Source organism: Heliangelus exortis, chromosome 5 (genome assembly GCF_036169615.1).
Source record: "Heliangelus exortis chromosome 5, bHelExo1.hap1, whole genome shotgun sequence".
NCBI lineage: Eukaryota > Metazoa > Chordata > Aves > Apodiformes > Trochilidae > Heliangelus > Heliangelus exortis.
The window spans coordinates 2,586,190-2,605,997 of record NC_092426.1 but is presented as its reverse complement, the minus strand read 5'-3'; the positions used below and the strand labels follow the sequence as shown (position 1 = coordinate 2,605,997).

Sequence of the window (19,808 nt, the reverse complement as noted above, 5' to 3'; positions counted from 1 at the left end):
CTGCAGGTCCCTCAGTAGAGGCAGCATTTCCTCCAGGGCCCAGCAATCCTCCTGGAGCATCTCCAGGTTGCCACCACGTGGCGAGCTGGTTCCTTCCGTTTCCTCTCCTTTTGGCCACAAAACTTTTTCCACAGCTCTCCGGAGTAAACTCGGAGTAAACCCATTGGAAGACGTGCTCCATAAACCCTAAAGACAAATATTTAAAAATAATAATAATCGCGATATAAATCTCTATGTGCTCCCCACACAGCCCAGCAGGCAGAGCCCACCAGGGGCTCCCAGAAGTGGGTTTTCCATTTCCTGGGAATGGAGAGGACAAACGAGTGTGAGGACATCGGGATAGCAGGGACAAACCGAGGGATTTCAGTGCAAACCCCATAATAATAATAATAAAATGAGAGCTTTGGGGTTGGCTCCAGCGAGGTCTCACTACACCACCCCATGGTGGGTTGGGTTTTAGGCAGTGATGAGGAACACGAGGGGCATCCCCGGAGGGGCTGTTCCTGCTCCTGCTGATGGGAACGTGCAGGAGTCTCCCAAAAAAAAACTTCGGATCCCACTCAAGAGGGTCCTGGACAGCTTCTGGGCACCTTCCCTTCTCCTGGCTGGGCTGAGAATTGGCTGTAGGCTCCATGGATCTGGGAGGGGATGGAGGGAGGGGATACAAAGGGGGTGGGGGAATGGAAGAGGGGAAAAAGAGGGGGAGGAAAAAGGGGGAGGAAGGGGGGGGGGGAAGGGAGGGGTAATAAAGGGGGGGGTGAGGGGGGTATAAAAGGGGGGATGTAAAAAGGGGGGATGTAAAAAGGGGGGATGTAAAAAGGGGGGGAAGTAAAAAGGGGGGGAAGTAAAAAGGGGGGGAAGTAAAAAGGGGGGGAAGTAAAAAGGGGGGGAAGTAAAAAGGGGGGGAAGTAAAAAGGGGGGGAAGTAAAAAGGGGGGGAAATAAAGGGGGGGGAAATAAAGGGGGGGGAAATAAAGGGGGGGAAATAAAGGGGGGGGAAATAAAGGGGGGGGAAATAAAGGGGGGGGAAATAAAGGGGGGGGAAATAAAGGGGGGGGAAATAAAGGGGGGGGAAATAAAGGGGGGGGAAATAAAGGGGGGGGAAATAAAGGGGGGGGAAATAAAGGGGGGGGAAATAAAGGGGGGGGAAAAAAGGGGGGGAGAAAAAGGGGGGGAGAAAAAGGGGGGGAAAAAAGGGGGGGGAAAAAAGGGGGGGGAAAAAAGGGGGGGGGAAAAAGGGGGGGGAAAAAGGGGGGGGGAAAAAGGGGGGGAAAAAGGGGGGGGAATAAAAGGGGGGGGAATAAAAGGGGGGGGAATAAAAAGGGGGGGAATAAAAGGGGGGGAATAAAAGGGGGGGGAATAAAAGGGGGGGGGGAATAAAAGGGGGGGGAATAAAAGGGGGGGGAATAAAAGGGGGGGGAATAAAAGGGGGGGGAATAAAAGGGGGGGGAAAAGGGGAGGGGGAAAAGGGGGGGGAAAAACGGGGGGGGAAAAACGGGGGGGGAAAAACGGGGGGGGAAAAACGGGGGGGGAAAAACGGGGGGGGAAAAACGGGGGGGGAAAAACGGGGGGGGAAAAACGGGGGGGGAAAAACGGGGGGGGGAAAAGGGGGGGGGGAAAGGGGGGGGGGAAAGGGGGGGGGGAAAGGGGGGGGGGAAAAAGGGGGGGAGAAAAAGGGGGGGGGAAAAAGGGGGGGGGAAAAAGGGGAGGGGAAAAAGGGGGGGGAAAAAGGGGGGGGAAAAAGGGGGGGGAAAAAGGGGGGGGAAAAAGAGGGGGGGAAAAAGAGGGGGGGAAAAAGAGGGGGGGGAAAAAGGGGGGGGGGAAAAAGGGGGGGGGAAAAAGGGGGGGGAAAAAAAGGGGGGGCAAATAAAGGGGGGGCAAATAAAGGGGGGGCAAATAAAGGGGGGAGATGGAGAGTCAGGGGGGACAGAGGTGGGGCAGGGAGAGCAGGGAGGGGGGGAGGGAGGGATCATCCTCATGTCGGGCTGTGACAAGTGCTGCATCAACCCAGACAGCTCCTCCAGCAACCTGTCAAGACACCACCTCCCGTGCACACCAAGCAGACAACCAGCCCCTGAGTTTAAAATAACCCAGAGCAGGGATTGCACCCAGATTGTTGTCCCTGAACAAGAGATATTTTGGAGAGGTTTTGCTTCTACTCATCTGCTCCCAGGATTTCATTGATCAGCTCTGGCATCCCGGCACCACCACTCACAACGGGTCCTTTGGCAACTGGAGAGCTTTGGGAAGTTTGGGCACATGGGGTGTGATTTCTCTTTCTGATCAGCTGGGCACACACAGCCTGCTTGATGTCAAGTGTTTAACCACAAGTCAACACCAAAGTGCTGCTGAAATAATAAAATCAGAAAGCTCTGGGGGTGACCACGCTTCAGGCCCTTCCCAAATACTTGAGGAGGAGGAGGAAGAGGAGGATACAGCTACTTAGGCTTGGACAATCACTTCTCCAGTCATCCAAGAATTCAGTAAACAGTCAGGAGGACTTGAGAGGGGAAATGGGATTTATCTGGACTGATTTATCCACACAGAGAAACCAGGCAGGCTCAGCTGGGCTGCTCAGCCACTCTCAGAGAGGAACAGCATCACAGCCAAGAGGTCCTCACAGCCCTTGTGCCCCTGCAGAACAGCTCTTCCACCACCACATCTTGCCTGTTCCTTGGTCTCCAGCATCTCCAGTGGCTCCAGGCTCTCCCCACATGGAGAGAATGTTGGACATCAAAAACCAGCACTTGGCCTCTTCAGGTTTTTTCTTGTATTGACAGTGCAAACTGCATTCCCAAGATAAACACACACCATGGTGTGTCAGGGAACAGATCTCAGCTGTATGAGGAGTCAGGTAGGAGACATTTACAGCAACAGCGTTAGCAGCAGGGCTGAGCTTCCTTGGAACAGAACAAACCTTGTGAGGTGGCAATCACAGAATTGTTGTGGCTGGAGAAGACCTTGAAAATCAAGTTCTACCAACCCTTAACCCAACTCTCCTGAGTCCAGTGCCATATCCCTCATCCCCACATCCCCAGGGCTCTGAAACCCCTCCAGGGATGATGGGGACTCCAGCCCTGCCCTGGGCAGCCTGGGCCAGGCCCTGACAACCCTTTCCAGGGAGAAATTGTTCCCCAGCTCCAACCTAAACCTCCCCTGGCACAACTTGAGCCTCTTTCCTCTTCTCCCATCCCTTGTTCCTTGGGAGCAGAGCCCGACCCCCCCTGGCTCCAACCTCCTCTCAGGGGCTTGCAGAGAGCCAGAAGCTCTCCCCTCAGCCTCCTCTGCTCCAGGATCAACACCCCCAGCTCCCTCAGCTGCTCCTGGGCAGACTTCTGCTCCAGACCCTTCCCCAGCTCCATTCCCTTCTCTGGACACACTCCAGCCCCTCAATCTCCTTCTTGTCCTCAGGGGCCCAGAACTGAGCCCAGGACTGGAGGTGTGACAGCCTTTCCTCATCCCTGCAATGCCTCCAGGAAGGGACACAGCAATTAAAGTGTCCAAGGCCAGGCTGGATGGGACTTTGAGCATCCTGGTCTAGTAGGAGGTGTCCCTGTCCATGCATGGGGGTTGGAACTGGATGATCTTTAAGGTTCCTTATGACCCAAACCACTCTATGATGCTGTAATTCCATGACTGAACATGCCTGGGGCAGAAGACAGGGATCCAGGATGCCATTCCCACAGGTCAAGAGGAAATCTGTACTCAGAACACCTCTGGCCCTTCAGCTGATTGTGTTGACACAGCAAGCACACAGAGGGGAGGAATCATCCCAGGGATCGAGGAGCTTCAAGGAAAATTCAGAGGCAGAACCTGAGAAATCTGCAGTCACACAAGGATGGGGGAAAGGGACACTGAGGTCCTGGCTTAGCAAAGCATAAAGGCTCAGGAGGGAAAAGCACAGCCAACAAAAACACTGCCCTTCCCAGTCATCTGCCAGTTAGTTTGAAAACTCTTTGACACAGGGAGGATAATTTAACTTCTAAATGAACCTCTTATAAAGGACCAGATGGTCCCAGCCAGAAGAGTGGCCAGAACTGAGGGAAGAGCCAAAGGCTGTTTGGGTCCAACAGAGAACTCAGCTGATACAAACAAGACCAGAGAGCTGCAGTGGGAAGGTTCCCTCTTCTTCAGGCAAAGAAGCCCTAAAATTAATGTTGACAGAGGAGCTGGGAGTTTCTGAACACAGAAGCAGTGCTGCAGCATGCTGAAATTCCTCCTTCCACATCAATCTGGTCTTAATGAAACCATTCAGTTCAAAACCAAACCCAGACCTGACTCTGGCAAGCTGGCAAACACCAACTGCCCCCTAAGCAGGGAGGTGGCTGTTTTCCCCTCATCAGGCTAGTCCCAACAATTTGGATTATTTAAATATCATAAGTTTGATTTTTTTTCCTCTCATTTTTTTTCCTTTGGACTGGCTGTTATTTCCTAAGACAGAGTGGAAGAGGAGGAAGTCAGCTCTGTGTGAGCATCTTCCTTAAGTCCCCAGGCAATACAAAACCCTTGTTCTGTTAGGAACTCCAGGATTATTGCCCTTTCCCAGGAAACCCCACACATTCAGCCTGAGAGCTGGCACTTCTACCTTCCCAAAATCCCAAGAGATGGAGGAAAGAGGAAGGGAACATGCAAGGCAGGCTCTCTGATCCAAGAAGTGCACTGGGCTGGCTGTTCTGCTGCCTTGGCTGGGTTTGTTTCCTCCTCAAGAAGATTCTTTCACTTCAGAACTCCCCCAATTCCAAATTAAGCTTCCCACTCCAAGATCAACTCATCAGCACTGCCCCTTTCAGCTGTTAGGGTTTGATAAACTGTGTGTAGGTGGCAGAGGGGAGGAGCCCATCTGTAGCTGCAATATGATTTGCATTCCTTTTACACAGATACAGGAAGAAAATGACAGAGAACTGAATTTTAAACAGAATTTGTCAGCTCCAGCCCACACTCTTCTTGCAAAATGAGAGCCCATTTTATGGCCAGCACCCTCAAAGCCTGGTATGGGTGAAAGCTTCACCCCAAACCATCCAACCAGAATGGGAAGTGGTCAGCTCAAACTTCTGTGACACACTCAAGCCAGTCTCACCTGCAAAAGACAAGCACCTCCAGGCAGCTTTGGTTTGAAGTATTATTTGAAATTGTCTTTTCTATAAGACTTACCACAAATGGTTTGCTAGCTACAGTGTTACAACAATTTTCTTCCACAGAAATAGCTGCAGCTTTGTTCTATTCCTAAACAGCAAGACAAAGAGGTGGTTTTGTTAAAAAGAAAGGAGAAAAACACAGGCATCCAAAGCTGGGTTATTTTTTTTTTTTTACTTGAAGACTCTCTGAAACATTAAAAAAAGTGTTTTTACAGTTAATTAATTCTCCTGGAATGAAACTGGACATGCTTGGTCAAGGTGATGATATGGAAAGGGCAGCCTGGCTTGTACAAAACTGATACTCAAGCAACATCAATAAACACAAAGGACAGGCTCTTGCACACACTGCAACCTTCACTCAGCCCCAGTAAACATCTTTGGAACAAGAGATTTAAAAAAAAAAAAACAAAAAAACCCAATAATAAAGAAACTTAAATATTCACAGGACAAAACCATAACATTATTTAAAATATGAACAATCTGGTTTACAGAGATCAACAAACACAGGCTGCCTGGGGAGAACCAGACCAACTTGCAGAAGTTAAACTGGCCACCAGGACTCCAGGGAAGCTCTGGAGTTTGGTTACTTACCTAAGGCAGGGAGGCAGTAAGAAAAAAAGGGAGGGCAGAAGGCAAAGGCAAGGTAAAGTAGTGCTAGAAGTTCTTGTGGAACCAGGAGTGTAAAAATACAGCATGGAAAAAAAAGTTGAAAAAGTTGCTTGTTCTTTTAAAATGAAAATTAGCCAAAAGTTAGCAGTAGATTCTATTTTGCACAGCTTTAAAGGAGCTGAAAAATTAGAAAAACCTGCATTTGCAGCAGCTACTTTTAAATATAATGCAAGTGGAGTCAGCCCAGATAGTTCAGCTTTTAGAGCAAGTCAAGAGTTCTCCCTACCACCAGCATTTCAGACCCCTGTCTTCCCAAGCCCTCTCCAAACCCCTGGTTCATCAAAGACAGTGCTACCACTCCTCCTCCTCAGTGCCTCACCCATTTATTGCTTTATTTTACCAGTGACAAAGGCCAAGATCAAAACTTAGAGAGAATTTAAGGCAATTCCACAAGCCCAACACCTTAAGGGCATTTCTGGCACACAGTGGTCTTGATTTGAAAACCAGGAAAGTGTGGTATTGAAAAATGACAGGAATTTCACCCAGATTTTAACCAAAAGGACCCTTTCAAGCTTGGTTTTTAGCTTCCTAACACAAAATCCAGCACTGACATGGTAAAGTCAGCCCAGAGCACCAAAATTCACAACAAAAAAGTCAAAGGAAGAAGCTCCAGGACATCTCACACAACTCACTCAGCTGAGAACATCCCAGAAGATTCACACTCAGGTATCTGGTACCTGAATCACTTTTTTCCCCCCAATTCATAGCACAGAGGATGAATTAAAATCTATGAAAATCATACACTTAAAACCCAACTTAAAAGGAAGCATTCAAGGCTGAGACAGAACACGGTGTGTTCCTTTACAAGCTGATTGGGCCTGCAAGAATTCTGAGTATTTCCCTCTCCAGTATTTCCCTCACATCCCAAGTTAACTTTGAGCTCCTTATTATTGCTCTGTCTCCACAACAATCAGGAGGAAAGTCTGGCTGCAGCCAAACATCAACAACTTTCCTAGTTTTCTCCTATTGGACAGGATTTACCACCTGCCAGTGCTGCAAACAACTTCAAACCAAAGCAGGACTGGAAAGAAACCCAACCAAAACACCCCAGCAAGAACAGGCTTGTCCAAAAACCTAAGTGTGCTCAGCATTGGGATAACCCTTCCCTTGCCAAGACTTTGGGAATTCCCTACAGGACTATGGAAAATTCCTTGCAAGCCACACAAGGTAACACTGGCCCCCTGCATGTGTGTATTATTTTTTTTAAAAACAGAGTGAAAACAACACAGAGAAAACAGTGGACTAAAGGGTGGGTGTTGGGTTTTTTTTTTTTTAAAGAAAGAATTAAGCAGAAATCAGGGGTAATGTATTAAAAATAAGCAGAGTCCTCCTGCCAGCCAGCAAAAGGAACAGGGAGGATTTGTACTCAGCAGAGGACCCTGCATGTAAACTATTCCCAATCTGAGTCACTGAGACAAAACAAGACTACAGGTGCTACTTTTTTTCTAGAAAAACACTTCACTGAGAAGCTCCTATGGCTTTTTGCAGCCTTTCCTACAAGAAATCAATGCCAAGAGCAGGTTTCTGGGTCAGCCAGGGAATCCACACCACACAGCTTGTGGGAATTCCCACCTGGGAGGATGGCTGAGAGCAGCTCCCCAGATTTTGTTCAGAGGTCAACTTTTGTTCCTCTAAGTGAAGACAGGAACTTTTATCTCTTTGGAAGGAGAAAGACTGAGGGGGGTGGGGTTTGTAGCACTCACTGTCATGGCAGAAAGCAGTTTTTTGTCACAGAAAAAAGCCTGGAATATGTCACATAATTGAAAGGAACTTTTCCCCTCAGCATTTCTTCAGAGCAAAACTAGATTTATGCTGAGAAACCTTCCTGGCTGCTTTAAACAGCCAACAGCACAGTGCATACTCCTTGCTAATGTTCCCTAACACAAGTACACTGATTTATTTTCTATTTAAAAAAAATAATCCCTCTGGAACAAGTCATTCAAGAAGCCACATAAATTATTTCTTGGCCCTTCTCCACACACTGACAGAAGTTTCAGCTGTTTTCAACAGGATGTTTTACTTTCAAATACCTGATGCCAACCAGGCATTCTTTTGCTTTGTTTTGTTTTTCTGAATTGATGAAATGCATCAGTGTTACCAGGACAGGAGTCATCCTTCTCTTCAAGCTGCAGGTTCTGACATTTATCTTCTTTTTGAGGTGGTGACTCCACCACTCACCCTGCAGGCAACTCCCACTAAGATTTCTCCACTGCAGCAGCAGGGTTGACAGGACGCTGCCTCACGGTGTGGGGTGAGGAGTCTTTGTCAGGCACCTCTTGACTCTCTGTTTCATCATCTGAGATGTCCTCCTCATCTGCCTCCTGCTCCTCATCCAGCTTTTTCAGCAGCTGAGCTGACTCTGGAGCTAGCTTTCCTGCAGGAAAAAAAAAGAAAACATGCATAAACCCATAAATAAGCATTACAACGTGAAGTTCAGTTGTTAAACACCACAGCCCAGCACAGGATTTTAATTAATTTAATCCACTTTAAACCAGAAACCAGCATCTTAATGTTCTCCTATAACTTTTCAAGATTACCTCAAAAAATTCCAGAGACTGACCCCCAAACTGAATCATTTACTACCCACAAAAATGCAGGTTCACTTTTAGATCCTTATTTTGCCCCTAAAACTAAAGCAAGCCCCAGCTTAGCAACTCTGAGAGCTCTACTCAAAACCTCCATCTCCCTGCACATAGAGTCTTGTATCTTGCAGGTATGAAAATGCTTTAAAGACAGCTGTCTACCTCCTAAAAAAAATTTTAAAATCTGTAAACTAGTTTAGTTTTAGCTAAATACAAACCCATATCAGCCCTCAGGGCAAACAGCTGCAGGAAGAGCAGAGCACTGATCAGAAGTATAAAGCTACACCCCAGGTCTCATGTCCTGCAGACACAAGCCTCAAACTCATCTTTATTTAATCACATTTACCAAAGAGCTTCACTACATCAGGAGCATGCAGCAGCCTTACTTGAATGTGGGTACTGTGGAGCTCTGTGCCTTTTGGATGGACAGATACAGTCTGCTAAGAACACCATGATCTGAAAGCAAAGACAGACAAGTTTAAACCTCCAGACATCCTGCACCTTAGAATCACAGAATCATTTGGGTTGAAAAAGACCTTGAAGGTGAAGTGCTGTTCCCCCAGCTTTCAGTGGCTTTTTCAGTGCCCTTTCAGTGCTCCTGGGCAAACAGTGCTCCTTCCTGCAGGACCTGGTGTTAAACCACAGCCAGCAGCTCCTTGTTCCTTCCTGCCTTGTGCTGGGCCCCATTGCTCTGCTCCCAACTGGGATAACAGGAAAGGAGACCAGAGATCTGGAGCTTCTGCCTCTCGGTGCCCTTTCAGTGCTCCTGGGCAAACAGAGTTGTTGTGTGGCTTTTGTTGGGGTGTCCTCTGCACAGGCAGGGAGGGCTGGGGACCTCAGGGGGATGTCTGGTTCCAGAGCTGCTTCCCACTCAGCATCCCCAGAGGGGAAGCAGCCTGGTGTGTCCCAAGGGGTTGTGACAAAAACTTAGAGAATCCATAAATTATTTTGGTTGGGAAAGACCTTTAAGATCATCAGATCCAACCCTTCCCCCAGCAGTGCCCAGGCCACCCCTGCCCCATGTCCCTCATCCCCACATCTCCAGGGCTCTGAAACCCCTCCAGGGATGATGGGGACTCCAGCCCTGCCCTGGGCAGCCTGGAAGAAATTGTTCCCCAGCTCCAACCCAAACCTCCCTTGGAATTTCCATTCCTGGACTGGAATAATGGGATCATTTTGGGCGGAAAAAACCTTTTAAGATCATCAGGTCCAACTGCTCACCCAGCACTGCTAAGGCCACCACTAAGGGGATGGGGAAAGGGATGGGGATGGGGATAGGGATTGGGATGGGGATAGGGATTGGGATGGGGAAAGGGATTGGGATGGGGAAAGGGACTGGGATGGGGAAAGGGACTGGGATGGGGAAAGGGACTGGGATGGGGAAAGGGACTGGGATGGGGAAAGGGACTGGGATGGGGAAAGGGACTGGGATGGGGAAAGGGACTGGGATGGGGAAAGGGACTGGGATGGGGAAAGGGGATGTCCAGGCCCTGACAACCCTTTCCAGGGAGAAATTCTTCCCCAGCTCCAACCTAAACCTCCCCTGGCACAACTTGAGGCTCTTTCCTCTTCTCCCATCCCTTGTTCCTTGGGAGCAGAGCCCGACCCCCCCTGGCTCCAACCTCCTCTCAGGGGCTTGCAGAGAGCCAGAAGGTCTCCCCTCAGCCTCCTCTGCTCCAGGATCAACACCCCCAGCTCCCTCAGTCCCTGTGTGCCTAAAGTGGTGCAGCAGCTCACTAACCCCTTCCCTTGAATGATGGGGGCTTCATTCTGCTCCCTGTTTTCCAGCTCAGGGGGCTGGGTACTCAGAGAGCAACTTGTCCTCTGAGGCCAAGAAGACATCAGCATCAGGCAGAGCAGCCACCAACCAAGCTGGTTCAATTTTTCACTTACAAGTCCCAGTATCAGTCCTGAGAAGAGAGTTGCCAAGGCAAAAACAGCATATGAGCCCCAGACAGGAATCCCAACGTGTTCTGTTAAGTACCCATGGCAGTGCTGGAATAAAAGACAGGAGAGTCAGCTCAGGGACAGCTGGGTATCACTTCTGTGGAGATAAAACAGAGATTGAAACACTCACCCTGATCCACATTGACAGCTGAAACAAAGCTGAGGTGCTGCTCATCCTGAAACAAAAGAAAAGAGTGACTGGAAACATCTTTAAGGCAGTCACATGCCTCTATCTTCTGATTTGCCTGACCTATCAATATTTAGCCCTATGCTGAACAACTTTCTGCCCCTGGTTTCCCTTTGAACTACTTTGGTTTTCTTCTTCTGTCTTTTCTTTTAGTTCAGTAACCTCTCATTCCCCCACAAAGCCACTTTCACCCCCAGCCAGAGTCTCTATCCTGTTCCACACATGGATGAACCATAAATTCACAAATTCCTCAACCTGTTCCTGCTGGCATCTGAATTTCTGTCACTTTTGTTTATGTTCTAAGTTATATTTGGAGCCACAGTTGATGAGCAGCCAGCTGGAACTCTATTCTAAAGACATTAACAATTAAGCATTTGGACATCTTAACACACACACACAAAAAAAAAAAAAACCCTAGTTAAAAAAATATCAGGTTATACAAGAACTGAGGGATCTTCAGACACTGCAGTTTAGCTGTATTTTAGAGAAAAGTGGACAAAAATTGGAGCTGACCCTGCAAATTCCTGATAGAAGACTTCTTAACCCTTAAACAGTCACCCTGATTCACATATTTCTGGGTGTGGGCTAATATTGTGTAGAAATTTAATCACAGAGTGTGAACACTTTACTAGCACTGCCAGTCTACAAAGTAACAATGCTGAGCTTCCCAAAAGAGCCCCCAAAACTGTACAATTTCAGCCCAACAGAACACTTCATAACCTGAACACTGCTACAGCACAGTGCAGGCAGCACAGAGGGGTTTTCAGCCCTCACTGCTTGGACAAACAGAAGAAAAATCATGAAATTGGACTCATTTGCCTCAATCAGTGATATCCCAGACAAGCTTTATCACACACAGCTCCTAAACCACTCTGAAACCACCACACAGCACAAGCAGCAACACCCAAAAGCACTTGAAAGCCACAAAATAGAAAGCACTGCTACATTTGACCTGGGAGTCTGGATTGCCAGGAAGCTGAAGAGGAGCCAGCAGTGTGCCCAGGTGGCCAAGAAGGCCAATGGCATCCTGGGCTGGCTCAGGAACAGCGTGGCCAGCAGGTCCAGGGAAGGGATTCTGCCCCTGTGCTCAGCCCTGGGGAGGCCACACCTCGAGTCCTGTGTCCAGTTCTGGGCCCCTCAGCTCAGGAAGGAGATTGAGGTGCTGGAGCAGGTCCAGAGAAGAGCAAGGAGGCTGGGAAGGGATCCAGCACAAGTCCTGTGAGGAAGGGCTGAGGGAGCTGGGGGTGTTGAGGCTGGAGAAGAGGAGGCTCAGGGGAGACCTCATCACTCTCTCCAACTCCCTGAAAGGAGGTTGGAGCCAGGGGGGGGTTGGGCTCTGCTCCCAGGCAACTCTCAGCAAGACAAGAGGGCACAAGAGGTCTCAAGTTGTGCCAGGGGAGGTTTAGGTTGGACATGAGAAAGAATTTCTTTCTGGAGAGGGTGCTCAGCCATTGGAATGGGCTGCCCAGGGAAGGGGTGGATTCTCCATCCCTGGAGATATTTCCAAAGAGCCTGGATGTGGCACTCAGTGCCATGGGCTGGGAACTGCAGTGGGAGTGGATCAAGGGTTGGACTTGATGAGCTCTGAGGTCCCTTCCAACCCAGCCAATTCTATGATTCTATGATTATTTTCCACTTTTTATTGCAAATTTCCTGGCACTGAGCCAGGCACAGCATCTTTCTTTCTGCTCTATAACCACAGAACATGAAGAATCAGCACAACTTCCAAGTGTTACCACCCTGCAGGATTTTAGGGAAGCCATGCACCCACCTACAACTCTTTGCAGGCTCAAAGTAAAGTTTGCACCCAGAGGTGCCCCAGCTCAGGACCTGCCCCAGCACATCCTACAAAACAAGACACCCAAACTTACAGGAAAGAGGAAGGACCAAACCAAGATGAAACAGGTTCAATGGATTTCCATTCCTTCTCACTGATGAAATTGATGAAATCAGCTTTTGTCCTTGCACCCTGGTACCTCCTGAACTCTCCATCTTTACAGCTGTAAAACAAAGTCCTTTATTTCAGCCAGTCCAAGCATGCAGCATTTGTTTCCACTCACCAGCTTTCCTCCCATCACCTTCCCTAGCTTCTTAATTTATATTTTTTTTTTTCACTTTTACTTTGCTTAAGATGATCCTGGCCCTGAAATGTCTTCCAAGACCCTTGGCTCCAAGGATTTCCAAGAGCCCTGACTCCATGTGTATCTTGGCCAGCCTCTAGCTTGCCATTCCATAGGAAAAAGATAATGATCTTCCTAATGCACTTGCCACACGACTGCATTAAGCTCAGCCTACAGAGATTGCAAAACAGAAACATCCAGGAAAAGAAACAACAAATAAATGAGGCCTGAAGGGATAAGAAAAAAAAAAAAAAACACCCAGCCAGGTCACAGCAGGCAAGACAGTGGCTGTCTCTGTGTAAAGTAAACTATGTTCTTAAAGAGCGTGGTAAAGCTCATTCATTTCCCCTCAAAAAAACAATAAAAAAAAAAAGGAAAAAAAATGTTCTCTCTCTACCCAAAAATCCTGCTGCATTGCATACTTACTGGTAGATGGTGGGAAGAGCTGTGATGATAAATCGTCCACTTAATCCTGTAAGGAGAGAATTATTTTCAGAAAAAGTAGAGCACACAAGAAAGAAGAGGCAACAAGTGTTACCATCCACCAAAACAAAACCAGCTGCTCCCAGGAACCAATCTCTGTGACCAAATACAAACTTGTGCACACCAGAGCACCACAGAGTGGAGAAGAAAGGCTCCTGGCACCCCAGGTGAGAAGTTTCTGCATGGGGAAAAAGATCTCTGGGGATAACTCTCCCTCCTGACTCTCCTGGCTGTGGCTGTGCAGGGGGAGCTGCTCTCCCTCCCCCACAGGGGCTGCAGCCTCCAGGCCTGGCAGAAAATAAACCCAGAGAAGACAAACTTCAGAAGTTCTTACAGGAATTTGGAGAAAAGTACCAGCATGGAGAAGGTCACTTTTAGAAACCCCACACATACAGGAGGGCAGGTAAGAGAAATGAGCTTCAGCTTGCACTCCCTTTTTGCCAGCAATGGGAGGTACTGCTACAGGGAAGGCTGAAAACACTATTTTTTTTTTTTTTTTTTTTTTGGTCTGCATGATGCTTTAAAAATAAGGTGAAAAATCTTCAAATCCTCCAACCCACTTGCTTGAGAAACCTCTTTGTTTCCTTCATCTATAACCGCAGACCCTTTGGCCTACACACAGCAACCAGACAGCACCACTGAGGCTGCAGAGGCCTCTGAACTCATCCACCCAACCTACCTAAGGTCGAGATCGGGGGAAAAAACAAAAAAGCTCTTTATTACTCCTGTTGACCATGTATTTTATCACCCACGTAGCTCGCACCTCCCGGAGCCGCCCAGAAGGCCGAGCCCCCCCCCCCCCCCATACACACATTTCCCCCCCACCAGACTCACCCGGCTGCTCCGTGACATCCACCTTGGCAATGTTCACCTCCAGATCCTCCCCCCACTCGGCAAACTTCTCCCACTCGGGCTGGAGGTTCTGGCAGGCGGGACACCAAGGGGCATAGCTGTGGGGAGAGAGCACAAGTCTGTCAGGAACGAGGCAACACCCCCCCCCCCCTCCCCTCCAACCCTCCCCTCAACTCAATCCCGCCTCACCCCCCGGCCCCTCCACAACTCACAACTCCACCATCCACTCTCCCTGAAGCAGCTCCCGCCACATGCCGTCAGACAGCACCTTCACGGGGCTGCGTTTGCCCAGCGCCGTGCCGACCAGCGCCAAGCAGAGCAGGGCCCGCACCCCACACACCGGGGCTGCCGCCGCCATCTTCCCGCCCGCTTCCGCCTCCCCCTCTCACGCCCCGCCCACCGCCTCCCGGAGGGGAACGCCTCGGGGGCGGGACCAGGGCGCGTCGCAGCCAATAGAAAACCGGGTTGCGCGGAGATCAGCCAATGGGGAGCGCCGCCTTCTATGACGTCACCGCCACAGAGGGTCCCGCCGCTGCGTTCCTCAGAGGGGCCTCAGGGCGGTTGCGGGGCGGGAGGCTCCGGTTTTGCCTCGGGATGTGTGGAAAAATGTTGTTTGTTCCTCCCTGTTTGTTCCTAGGCGGCTCCACAGGAGTCTCTCAGCATAGGTCGCCTGCTCTCCGTGCCCAGGGAGCGATTCTTTCCTCCCTCCCGCAGCCTTAGGGAGAAGGGCCAGGCCGGAGCGGAACCAGCCGCAGATAACCCGGTGCTTATTCCCAGGCCTGTGCTCCGTTTCCTCCCGGGGAGAGAGTTCTGAGGGAGTTGTGTGAGGAAAGTGCTGTACGAGGTGATGGGAAAAGGGCTTCCCCTCCTTCCAGGCCCTGCTGCTCTCTCCCCTGAGTCACCTCGGTCAGGAAGGAACTGAAGATCTGAGCACTTTGTTCTCCAGCAAAAGTCAGGAAAAAAGGTGAATGGTAATGAGCAGGCAAATCCCACAGTATCCCACTGCAGTCAGTCAGCACCTTTAGGAGAGAAGGAACGTGTCTTTTTATTCCATATGCAGGTAGTTCCTCTGCCACAAAGGTTCCTCCAACCCTCGATCAGCAGCAGCTATGGTTGTGTCCCTTCCCTTTTTTGCTTGGATCATTTTTTCCACCTTTCAAGGGTAGTCCATAATTTTGCATCCCACCACTTAAGGCCTTGGCAGCTGGAGCAGCCATTAGGGCACAGCAGGAAAAAGAATAAATCACCCTTTGGGTTTGACTTTTTTTCCCCCCCCCCAGTTTTGGCAGTATCTCTACAGTACAATGTGTATGTTCTGCAGAAGCAGCATTAATGAGGGCTTGATGAAGTTTGTTACTCATTGACTCAGGGTTCAGTAATAAATCCCCACTACCAGCATTCCCACTGCCAATCTGTTTTCATCCCAATTGAATTTTTTTGAAATTAGTTATTGATGACCCAAGGATACCTCTGGTTTGCAGCAGTAATGAGGGGAGATGTCTCCAGGGCAGCAGGACACATCCTGATCATTTAAGATCATAGAATCATAGAATTGGGTTGGAAGGGACCTCAGAGATCATCGAGTCCAACCCTTGATCCACTCCCACTGCAGTTCCCAGCCCATGGCACTGAGTGCCACATCCAGGCTCTTTTGAAATATCTCCAGGGATGGAGAATCCACCCCTTCCCTGGGCAGCTCATTCCAATGGCTGAGCACCCTCTCCAGAAAGAAATTCTTTCTAATGTCCAACCTAAACCTCCCCTGGCACAACTTGAGACCTCTTGTGCCCTCTTGTCTTGCTGAGAGTTGCCTGGGAAAAGAGCCCAACCCCCCCCTGGCTCCAACCTCCTTTCAGGGAGTTGGAGAGAGTGATGAGGTCTCCCCTGAGCCTCCTCTTCTCCAGCCTCAACACCCCCAGCTCCCTCAGCCCTTCCTCACAGGACTTGTGCTGGATCCCTTCCCAGCCTCCTTGCTCTTCTCTGGACCTGCTCCAGCACCTCAATCTCCTTCCTGAGCTGAGGGGCCCAGAACTGGACACAGGACTCAAGCTGTGGCCTCCCCAGGGCTGAGCACAGGGGCAGAATCCCTTCCCTGGACCTGCTGGCCACGCTGGTCCTGAGCCAGCCCAGGTTGCCATTGGGCTGCAGAACAAGTGCAGAAACCAATGTGTTGTGTTCACGTGTAGCTCTGAGGTCAGGTCTGATCTGCCTGCCAAGGGAAGTGGCAAGAAGCATGATCCAACCTTTTACTCATGTTGAATAAGAGGATAATTAAATGTTCCTTTCTCTGGTGCATCCACAAGGATGACTGCACAGAGGGTGAATTTGTTTTCATCCAGGTTAACAAAAGAGGAAAAACCAGGGTGGTGTAGAGGCAGCAACAGAAGTGATTGCAGCACCACAGGAGAGCTCTTCTGGGATGAGTCCCTCCTGCAAGGAAAGGCACACGTGGAACTGGGAGGCAGAAGAAATTATTTTACCATTTCATGCTCCCAGGCTGGAGCAGAAAGGAGCTGGCAGGCATTCACTGCAAATAAAGAGCAGCTTCAAAGGCACACCAGCTTGAAAGACCCTGAAAACTATGACTTCACTTCTCCCTCACTCAGCTTCAGTCATTATTTTAAGGGTAATGACCTCTGTGAATTACTTTTTATCTCTGTTATTATGACATTGTCTTTCTTTGTAAAGTTTTGAGGCGTGTGAGGACACGAAAGCCTTGGCCAAAGCTTTTTAAAGACTCCAGACTCTTCACCTCAGCCCTCCCAAGCTGGATGGAGATGTCTGCCACAGCTTCTAAAGGTTCAGAGTAGAATAAAGAGATTTAATAACCAAGTAAACGTGAGATGGCTCTGAATGACCTTAAGAAATGACCACAGCTCCTGATCATGGAATTTCAGAATGGTTTGAGCAGGAAGGGACCTTGAAAAATCACCCAGTGGGACATCTCCAGCCAGACCAGGTTGCTCAGAGCCCCATCCAACCTGACTTGGAATGTTTCCAGGAATGGGGCATCTCCCACCTCTCTGGGCAGCTCCTTTTCCCTTCCTTTGTGCCTGCCCTTTTATTGCTGGTGTGAAATTTGTAGGGAAAAAAAAAATAAAACTCTTGCTGTATGACTGACTCATGAGTCACCCTCAGAAATGAGCTGAAGGTGGAAGGAGAGGACTGGTTTCATCCAGAAGTCACTGCAGCCCAGTTCTCTTTTTACCTTTGTGTTTCTTCAGAGGTTTGAAACTCCTCCCTGGGAGCACCACCAGATATTTTTATGTTCACAAAGCTGCAGAGCCTCGTGGCACTGATCTTGGCCAACTTGAGGAGTCTCCCAAGGCCACTGTGGAGTCTGCTTAGTCTTGGATCTAACAAGGGATCCTTGGGCTTCCAGGCATGGGTGGTGGGAGTTAAACTGTGGGTCAGCACACGTTAAAGAAGTTTTACTTCAGGTGCTTAATATTCTCTCTTGTTGCAGAGTTTCTCCACACCCCCTCAGGCACAGAAACCAGAAGGAGGCATGGTCCTGCCTGCTGGAGGTGCTGTGCTGGTGTTAAACTTCAGTGTTTGAGGAAGGAGGAGCTTTATTTATCTGCTGGGATCTGCTGGGATCAGCCTCTCCAGACTTCACAGCCACCATCAGCCTCCAATTCCACCATCACCCAAAGGGGAAAAGAGGATGAAAAGGTGAAAACACAGAGCACAGCCAGGCTGCCCACAGCCTTCCTTTGGCCAGAACCCCACCAGTGTCCTGAGCAAGCCCCAAATGGTTCTGCAAAACACTTACTCTGGTGGGACCAAGTTCTGGTGCTGGAGGTCAGAGAATACCTGGCTGTAAAACCGACCCCACAGCGCAGAACCGGAGCTTTCCCACCCGGGAGGGTGAGCTCTGCACTGGCGAGCTGATTTTTTTCACTGGTTAGTGCTTTATTTATTTTTTTTTTAATGTTCTTTCCCAGGGCTGCCACACAGTGGCAGAGTTGAGGCTGCTTCTGAGCGGGGAAGAGCCTGAAGGTTGCAAAGAAAACCCGCAGAGAAATTCCACGGCTCTTCCTGCCAGAAGCAGCACCCTCTCACCTTTCAGTGTCTTACCGTGGGGGATTTTTTTCCTTCTCTAGGAACGCTCCTACTCGTGTTTCTAGGTTGTTTTTCTCAGGAGCTGAGGTAAAGGGGATTTCGTGGTCAGACTTCAGGCTTTCCCTGCTCAGCATTTTCGACCAGGTTGAGGTTAAAAGCCACCAAGTCTCCAAGCTTCGTGCAAAGAGTTGTTCCCTTAGAGTGAGCAGTACTGAGGCACAAGAAGCACAAGCCCAGATTATTGCTTGCCAGAGGGGAGAGGGAATTGTGAGGATCTGAACCAGAGGAAAAACTTCAGTTGGCAAAACCACTTGTCAGACAAGGGGATGTTCAGCATGAGGCACTGAGCCCAACAAACAAGGCTGATGAGTTCTCCTGCCCACAGAGCTGTTTGGTTTTGATAGAGGATGAAAGATGATAAAGCAAAAAACGCCTCTGTGATCAAGAAATCCTCCTTCTCCTGATGGCATCCACGCCTCAGAAAAGCAGGTCCAAAAGGTAGGAGTGGGAGTAGAAAGTCTCTGCTTCCTTTGGGTTTTCTTTTGAGCTGAAAAGGAAAAACAAACATAAAAACCCTGAGCTGCTTGAATGCCTCAGTGTTTTCCCCACACTTAAAAGCAGAGATGAACAAATTTTCCAAATGCAACCTGTTCTGTAAATGGTCAAAAACATTTTAAGAATTCCCCATTAATTCACCCACTCTTTTCATAATTTTTCTTTTTTTTTTTTCCAGAATGTTCATTTCTCTAGACTTGAAATGGGATCAAATCGAACCAGCTGCAATTCTCCATCTCTTTTTTTTTTTTTCCAGAATGTTCATTTCTCTAGACTTAAAATGGGATCAAACTGAACCAGCTGTAATTCTCCATCTCTTTTTTTTTTTCCAGAATGTTCAATTCTCTAGACTTGGAATGTGATCAAATTGAACCAGCTGTAATTCTCCATCTCTTTTTTTTTTTTTTTTTTTTTTTTCCAGAATGTTCATTTCTCTAGACTTAAAATGGGATCAAACTGAACCAGCTGCAATTCTCCATCTTTTTTTTTTTATTATTTTTTTTCCAGAATGTTCATTTCTCTAGACTTAAAATGGGATCCAACTGAACCAGCTGCAATTCTCCATCTCTTCTCTTTTTATTTTTTTTTTTCTAAGTACCTTTCCACATCCTGCTCACATCCTGAACAACAAACCAGATGAAGCAGCAGTAGGAGCAGAGCTGCCTGCCCAGGGCTGACCTTTTGGAGGACCACTTGGAGACAGCAGAGTGCTGGCCAGGTAATTATGTTCAAACACAGACCAAGCTCTGCAGTCCCTGGATGAGGTGCAGCAGCTGAGCCCTGACCTCATTTAGAGAGCCTGCATTTATGGAATGCCAAGAGATTATGCAAAGAGCTTTCCTGCTTGTCATCATGTGAGGCAGGAGACATGAAGTCATTGTCCTAAAGCTCAAGGTGAGACAGAAGACCCTGAACATCCCAGCCAGGCCATGGGATCTGTTTTGTACTGCTGTAGGAAGAAAAAAAAAAAACTGGTCCTGCCTGATTTATTTGCCTCTTTCCTGCTTTGGTCTTTTGGGAAAGTTGGCATTTAGAATTCCACTCAGAAGAGTTTTCTGGGCTTCAGTGTCAGAAGAATTAAAGTCAAGAGCTAATTCCTTTTCTGTAGCTCTGTGTTGCATTCCAGGAAGACAACCCCTGCATCAATGGGTTTCTCCTACAGCAAAATCCTTCATCTCAGGAGAAATAATTCACCCCTACCTGCTCAAACTGAA

At 48.7% G+C, this 19,808-nt stretch overlaps 1 protein-coding gene across 1 annotated transcript; it reads right to left on the bottom strand.

The window, feature by feature from the left end:
• Nucleotides 1–7,081: 7,081 nt before the first annotated feature.
• TMX1 (thioredoxin related transmembrane protein 1) lies at nt 7,082–14,367 on the bottom strand. The gene is made up of 8 exons (XM_071745138.1): nt 14,187–14,367; nt 13,957–14,072; nt 13,066–13,111; nt 12,391–12,519; nt 10,463–10,508; nt 10,279–10,380; nt 8,772–8,841; nt 7,082–8,177 (listed from the first exon to the last, which is right to left on the bottom strand). The coding sequence occupies exons 1-8, from the start codon at nt 14,330–14,332 to the stop codon at nt 7,999–8,001; spliced, it is 834 nt and encodes a 277-aa protein (XP_071601239.1). The 5' UTR covers nt 14,333–14,367; the 3' UTR covers nt 7,082–7,998.
• Between the last annotated feature and the right edge of the window lie 5,441 nt (nt 14,368–19,808).